The sequence below is a fragment of the Tasmannia lanceolata genome, unplaced genomic scaffold (genome assembly GCF_043159265.1).
Source record: "Tasmannia lanceolata isolate RefF3 unplaced genomic scaffold, GAP_Taslan_0.1 ptg000007l, whole genome shotgun sequence".
Taxonomy (NCBI): Eukaryota; Viridiplantae; Streptophyta; class Magnoliopsida; order Canellales; family Winteraceae; genus Tasmannia; species Tasmannia lanceolata.
Window position 1 is genome coordinate 6,261,285 of NW_027518684.1, and position 7,715 is coordinate 6,268,999.

The window sequence follows — 7,715 nt, forward strand, 5'->3', positions numbered from 1 at the left end:
GATTGTCATTGATGGATGGTGTAGATCACCCGACATTGGCCTAGATAACACATACATCCACGTGTAAGACCCAAAATTTGATCACTGGGATTGAAATCTCCACCGTAACTATCGACCTAATCTGACTCTTCTAAGAGAGTTTTTATATGCTGTGTACATGTGAAGTCACGTAAAAAGGTTGTGTTCCGTACATCATCTCCATAGGATAGGATGATCCTAACCCTCCAATCTATAGAGGTTCTAAATGATGCAAACCGTTTATTTGTTGGCTTACATTGCAACTAGGCTGTACACCGTAGATCAACTCCATAGGATGATACTAATCCTTTGATCTGTTGAGGGGCTGTACATGTGAGCCAGCAAATGAATGTTCTGGATCATCCTACGAAGTGGGCTCCACTGTACCTTTTGAAAAATATTGGACTTCACGCACGCACACCATACACTTTCTCCTCCTAATAAAAGGAGCACATGGCAACGGTTCGGTTTGACCCCCAAACCGAAATTTGAATCTGTTTGGTTCTACCGAACCGAAATTTGAATTTTCGGTTCGGTTTCTGTTTCGGTTCGGCCAATTTCGCCTCCCCTTACTCATAATCATTGGAAATAGGGGGCAACGGTTCGGTTTGAAATTTGAATTGGTTTGGTAGAACCAAATCGAAACCAAACTGAAATTTGAATCGGTTTGGTTTTACCAAGCCGAAACCGAATTTTCGGTTCGGTTCGGGTTCGGTTGGATTGCCACCCCTAAGCACATGCCAAAGTTAGAAAAAACATGGCCAGGTCATATTTAGGCTTAATCGTGAAAGCCCACAACTGGATTTGGTTGGACCCAGGTCTTGACTAACATTGGTTTTGGCTATGCACTGACCTGGCCCAACCTCACCCACTTGTCTTGGTAAAATCCATAGGTCAGTCTATTTCAAATCCGTTGATAGGTACATACAACTGGCAAATGAGTAGGCGCCATAAATTTTAGTCAATTTATATAAATTTGGGGGTGTTGTTATGTGGTAGTTAACCCCACAAACCTTCAAACTTGGAAAGAGTCTTTAAGTCTTAGAATGCCATCTCCTCTCCCTGTAATCAACAAGTTCATTAGTAATCATGAACAACCAATGTCAGTTAATTTCCAAGTGAAAATACCATTAGTCTGTAATTTCTCTCAACTAGGATTCAAGTTGGATATTGTATCAATTTATGTAGGATTCAATCCCATCGAGAAAAATGCTAGATGCCGATGGGAAAAAGCCTACTTCCTCTGTTATTCATCCAATAAGAGCCAGCTTCATTCAATTCAACTGTACAAATGTTTGAAGCATCACCAAACAAGAAATCCACCGAAAACCCCAAAACAGCTCAAAATATAAGTAACAGAACAGCATAAAAAGACATCTTTAACGAAGCAAATAATAATGCTACAAAGAGCCTCAGTCCTGGCTACCATTCAGCTCAAAGAAACAAGTTGAAACATACCACAAAATTATAATGGAAGGAGCCAAGAATCATAATGAAAGGGAGCTGAAATGTGGCCAGACGTTCCACAGAAGAAAAATCAACATCGAAACCAGGAATAATGGGGAAGACAGAGATGAAACTATCCACTCATCTCTGTGAAAAGAAGAGGAACAGCAATACAATATCAAAGGCTAGATGTTGCCTCTCACAAAAATTGGAAGCCCTTGTCATCTTAATGCTATATTTATTTCTCGAATTTGATCCCATATATATTCCGATGCCCCCTACAATTACCAAATGAGCCTAAAGACCCCACGTCCATAATTCCAGCTAGGGCAACACCCCTGAAGCACAAAATAGGAGTGTAATAAAAATAACATATTCTGTACTTGGGTGAAACCTTAGTAGTTGGATTAGGGTTGGGATATTAGATAAGGTCTTGGAGGTAGATCATATGAGGAACTTTGCAATCTTCACATAGTCAAAGCTGTTTGATCGCATTCGCCAATGGATGTAGTCACAGAATGTGATGAATCATGTAAATCTTTTGTTGCATTTCCTTTTTTTTGTTTTGAATGGCTCGTGTTGCATTTCCTTCTAACTCTAGATCCATGTTTTCACAACAGAATGATATTTGTCTGACTGTGCAAGCAACATAACCTCCCTCCTGTGAACTAGAGAAAACTGTGTTCAAAGATAATCTCCATAAGTCATTTTCACCTGTCTTCATAGTCAGACAAGAAAGCCTACAAATACACAAAGCAAGTAGTATGCTGAAAAATCATGATCATATGCTAAATAAAGTAATAAGTGTTGATAGAGTGAAGAATTATCACCATCATCATTATCTTCAACATGAAAAATAAGCAGGGAAAGAACAAAAGAGGAGCAGAAGGGGGAAAATAGAGTGGATAAAAAAATCTCACCAAACAGGGCAGCAGTACATGCCATAGTTGCCAAAATAGGAAGTGGGAGAAGCGGTGTGGGAAGTGAAAGCGGGAAGCGTGGGGTTCAAAAAAGAGAAAATGTGAAATGCGAAAATTTTTAAAGAAATTGTTTAAAAAGGAATTGTGAGAGAATTGTCATTGAAAGTCAACATGAAGCATATAATAAGCCACATTGAAAGAGAACAAGAAACACGTGGAAAGAGCAGGATTGAAGTAGGTTAAGGAGGAAGGACTAATATAGGTAAGGATTACAATTAGAAAAGAAGACTTTGCAATTTATTATAATTAATAGGTTCTAGGAATTTACAGTTTCACATGTTTTATTCTTGTATATTTAGTGTTAAGTTTTTGGAAAAAGATCCACATAATTTTCCTTTGAAACTTAAGATGAGTTTTCAAGTTTGACATGCACACGTTTTTTAAATATGATCCTTCGGCATTATCAAAAGAACAAAATATTACTTTAGGAAGTAAAAATTACCAAAATAGGCCATTCAAAAAAAATAACCAAAATAGGAAGCATTTGGGAAGCACGCTTCCTCTAAATTTGGGAAGCGAAAAGAACTAAGCTTTCGAAGTGAGCTAACGGGGAAGCGAGCTTTCCATCCAACTAGGAAGTTTCCGGTAACTATTAGTTTGAAAACGGCTCTTGGAACTGGGATAAAATCCCTAATTGTTTGAGTCAAAGTTTAATGAATGATATTACAAACTCTAAACTCCAAACAAGCAATAATGATGATTATCTTGTCTGGTGTCCTAATAATTATGTAAATTTTTCCATAAAATCGGCTTGGAATTTGGTAAGGAATAATCAATCTACCTTCACATGGTATTAAAATATTTGAAATAATACCCCTCCTAAGATCATCAGCATTTTCATATGGAAACTATTAAATTGGGTTGTGCCGGTTGACGATCGCATTAGAGGTAATCAAATTCAGATTGCCGTGAAATGTAACTGTTGTGACGGATGAAATTGTGAAAATCTAAAACATTTGTTTATAGAAAGCGATTTGGCTAGTGAACTTTGGAGTTTCTTTTCCAACATTTTGAATGTTAACTTGATCCCTAGCCAATTTTAATAAAAATAGAATTCAATCTCGGTACGAAAAAAGCTAAGAAAGGCAACTCAACATTCAATAATATTATCAAAGTTGCCCCCTCTGTAATAATATGGGAAATCTGGTTAGAAAGATGCAAAAGAATAATGGAAAATCACATGACGATTAAAAATAAAATCAGAACATGGCTTAGGGACCTTGGAGATAATGCGAAAACGACATCCAAATCCAACCTCATGGAAAGATTATCTCTAGAACAGGTCGACATTAGAATTAAAGATCATATCCCAAAAAAATGTCTTTGGTTTATTGGAAAAAACCTAGTGGAAATCTTTTGAAGTTGAACATTTATGGCGCTGCTAGAGGCAATCCTAGTATTGCTGGAGGAAGGGGTATTATCAGAGATAACAATAGCAAGGTCATTTTTGCTTTTTCTCACTACTATGATGTGAATACTAATATGTTGGCTGAGGCTAGAGCTATGAGAGACGGTCTTCATTGCTGTGCTGCTCTAAGTAATAAAAAAATTTGGATTGAATCTGATAGTCTTGTACTTATCAACATCATCAACAGTAAAATCAGATTCCCTTGCGCATTCACTGTATTCTAAGAGAGATAAGAGATATACTATCTGCTATGGATTTCGTTATTACTCACATTTTCAAGGAAGGTAATCTTATTGTGGACAGCTTGGCCATTCATACAGCTTGACCAACACTAATGCAGGTTTTGGGAAATGGGATGCTCTCCCCAAAAACACTAGAGGAGCTATTAGATGTGACCAATTATGTATTCGTTATATTCACACTAAATGAATATTGTTTTTGTTTCGTTGTTAAGCGGTAAAGGGGGTTTTCTTTCCTTTTCTTGTATCTTGTTGGGTTAGAGGCAAGGTTTTATATCCTCTTGCAACTTTTTCTTTATTATAAATAAAATTTAAGGTGCCACCCTGTGTTCCTAGATAAATTCTGGGTTAAAACAAATGGCCCATACTAGGCACAACAGGCCAAAACATATCAGTTCAACAACTAAGCAAAACAGTCCGCCCAGAAGAAGCAAGCACAAACATCACCCAAATGTTCAGCAGTACACACAAGTGCATGTCAACGCACTAAGGAAAGCATGGCAAAGCAGCAGTCACATGGGGCAGCAACCACGTTAAAGTGAAGTACGTCCGTCTCTACACACAACAGAACACACGGATGCAGCAGTCCACACAATTTACTGACAGTGACAATATGGACAACCATCCAAGAATGATGGGAACACACTAATCGCCACGAATCACAAAGTAACCTATGAAAGAGAGTAGAGGATGGGTAAGATTGTGCATGGTGGAGGGGAGGAATTCGAGTATGTGAATTGGAGGAATGAGGATTAAAGTCTATGAATGGGAAAGAATAGGGTTTAGGGATTTGGAGCGGAGGAGTGTTGGGGTTTCGAATGGAAAATAATTGGATTAGGGTTGCAAAGTGGATTCATTTGCTTCGGAGCGGAGGAGTGTTGGGGTTTTGAATGGACAATAATTGGATTAGGGTTGCAAAGTGGATTCATTTGCCACGAATTCCAAAACAGATTAGCAAGGTACTAATGTTTGAATCCTATTTTCTTCATTCGAGTCACAGTTGATTAGGAGTCCCGAACCAAATTCTAGCATTCTAGAATCATCATATAGTTAAACCAATTTCCTATAATCATGTTGCTTTTGAATAAGCACGGATTGCTTGAAATACTTGCATGCTTTTTTTCGAATGATAGACAATTTTATTCAAACAAAGGAAAAGCAACCAATATAGCATTACTCTTTGAATGGAAATATATGTTTAAGAATTCAGACCTCAAGCTGGTTATGGATCCTTGTATGCTTTGTAGAGCTCTCCGACATCCATCTCTTCTTCATCTGCAAGGGAAGCATCCTCTACAGTATCCATGGTCTCCTCATCCTCAAATTCTGCAAAAGCATTTTTGGCATCACGATTCTCATCAAACAGATCATCTCCCTCTACATCTGAAAATTCATTAAAAAGTTCGGGTCTTTTTCTCTTTCCCCGGTAGCCAATAAGTTTTTGAATCTTTTCCTTCCAAAGCACCAAGGGACATTTCTCGACCAATTCAGAACCTTCATATGCTTCTGTTAGATATACATTGAATCTCTTTCCCCTTTCGGAAACATAAAAGATGCCAAAGTGTTTGAGAAGAAGGCGCATCAACTTTTGGGGCATTAGAAATTCCTGGCGAAAGTGAGTAAGATGATCAGTAACCAGCCTCTTTTCTAGAGTAAAGCTTAGCAACTCATGCATAATCGCAATTGCCCTTTTATCAAATTCTTGTGACCCTGCTTTCAATTCTCGTGCATCTGCATATGGTGATAGATATGGACGCTTCTGAAAATGTTCGATCTTTCCACCATACCTGAAAATCTTTTTGTAGTTCTGAGGAAACCTCAATGGGAAAGGAAGGCAAAGCACTCCTGGTGGAGGAGGATTAGCGTCATTTCCTAGCACTGCCTTTTTCTCTAATTCTGTCACTGCCCAAGCCGGATTCCATGAAACAAGTTCCAAGTACTCAACGTCATCGACTTTAATTAACTTGAAATAATCAGGGAACATATGAACCCATCTGCTTCTGAAATCGTAGGGCAGACCCATGTCTCTTCTGAAATGGGCAATTTTATCCACCTGAAGTCTCTTATCAACTGACATCATCAATAACCTTGTGACATACTCGGCTACTTTCTGCCCGTGTTCTTCTATGAGTCTCGCCTCTTCCTCTACCAGATCCTCGGCTTTATTTGTCAGTCCACACCATATCACACCCTTCTCATCCTTGTATAATTCAAACAACTTTGGCGATTTGCGGATAAAATCTGAGACCTTATGTGGTTTACGCAGGTTTATCTGCCTTCTATACTGTTCCAATGCTCTTAGTGGTATGATTTGCTCCTCTTCTTTCTTCAGAACCTCCAGCATAAACAACACTTTTGACAATATTTTCCACTTCTCTGTTGCTATTTCCAGGTCATGGACCCTCTTTTTCTTGCTTCTATCCTGTACCCTCTTACTTGTAGTCATTGATCTTATTTGCAAGGGCAGGGATACCCACCCGAGAGATGACTCTTTACATTCATTTCGTGCAGAAATACAAGGTATCTCATCAACAGAATGCAACAAAAACTGACTTACATGTATATGTTCAACATACCTAATTCCATTGATTTTCTTCCTCAAATTTGCAATGCAAAGTGCCCGACAAATCGACATTGAAATCTGTCTGACACAAGGTCTTGTAAAGCGTTCTATTTAATCGAAAAAATATACCCAAAAATACTTAGAATTTCACCAATCTTTTGCAGACTGTTTCTTATAAACCCTTACAAAACATACCATCATCCCTCAGCAATTTCAAGTGAAAGATAAAGTTGTCAGATACAAGGTCTCAACAATTCAATGGAAAACCCAAATAATCTAGAAGCAGATGTATATTAGAATTCACCTCCAAATTAAGAACAACTCAAATCATTCGAAGCATAGCATAACCCAGATTTGCAATCTTTGATATCTGACCTCAATCTACAATTCCTCTCATATCCTTGGTCTATGTAATTTGTTTGTCAATTGTTTGATGAAATGCCTAAGTGAAATTTAAGGATTTTCAAGAGATACGACATGGAGTTCAGTTTATGCCCTCAATCAATCATGGACAACAAAAAAACAAAAACCCAACAAAGGTCTTGAAAGGCTTACTGGAGTTCGTCGCATTTCTAATGTGATCCAAATCCATAAGAAGACCGGAGTGACGAAACTAGAAGAAAGGAAACGTTGTGGAAGAACTAAAAATACATCTCCGAGGAGGTTTTATACTTGTGCCCCCAAAATTCATTTCCCATAGGATGATCCTAACCCTCCGATCTGTAGAAGATTCCATAAATGATTTTTGGGGCACTAAATATACAGATGGGGGGGGGGGGGGGCGTGGTTTGGATCATCTTATTGAAATGATATTTGGGGCACAACCTATTTAAGTTATGGCCTAACAGATGGACGGTTTGAATCATCATACGGAGTGGGCCATACCATACCTTCCGCACTTCACATGTTTTCACGACCACCCATCATATAATTTCTCCACCAAAATACAAGAATCGTGAACGGGGGACATACTCATACTTTTGAAAATTTGTTAAGAGGGACAAAAAGGGGCTATCAAGTCTCTAAAAGGGGCCTATTAACCCTCTTAATGGGGTTATCAG

At 38.3% G+C, this 7,715-nt stretch overlaps 1 protein-coding gene across 4 annotated transcripts; it reads right to left on the bottom strand.

The window, feature by feature from the left end:
• Positions 1–1,371: 1,371 nt before the first annotated feature.
• LOC143881614 (Ubiquitin carboxyl-terminal hydrolase family protein) lies at positions 1,372–7,329 on the bottom strand. Of its 4 annotated transcripts, none has more exons than XM_077384804.1 (2): positions 5,304–7,329; positions 1,372–2,125 (listed from the first exon to the last, which is right to left on the bottom strand). In XM_077384804.1, exon 1 carries the CDS (start codon positions 6,724–6,726, stop codon positions 5,314–5,316), a length of 1,413 nt encoding a protein of 470 aa, XP_077240919.1. In that variant the 5' UTR covers positions 6,727–7,329; the 3' UTR covers positions 1,372–2,125; positions 5,304–5,313. The 4 variants fall into 4 exon arrangements, with proteins under 4 accessions (XP_077240919.1, XP_077240918.1, XP_077240917.1 ...); XM_077384803.1 differs by having other exon boundaries at positions 1,372–2,132; XM_077384802.1 differs by having other exon boundaries at positions 1,372–2,142.
• Positions 7,330–7,715: the final 386 nt, after the last annotated feature.

Bases quoted from the DNA above. Each gene is read 5' to 3' on its own strand.
- LOC143881614 (XM_077384804.1), bottom strand. From the start codon at position 6,726: ATGTCGATTTGTCGGGCACTTTGCATTGCAAATTTGAGGAAGAAAATC.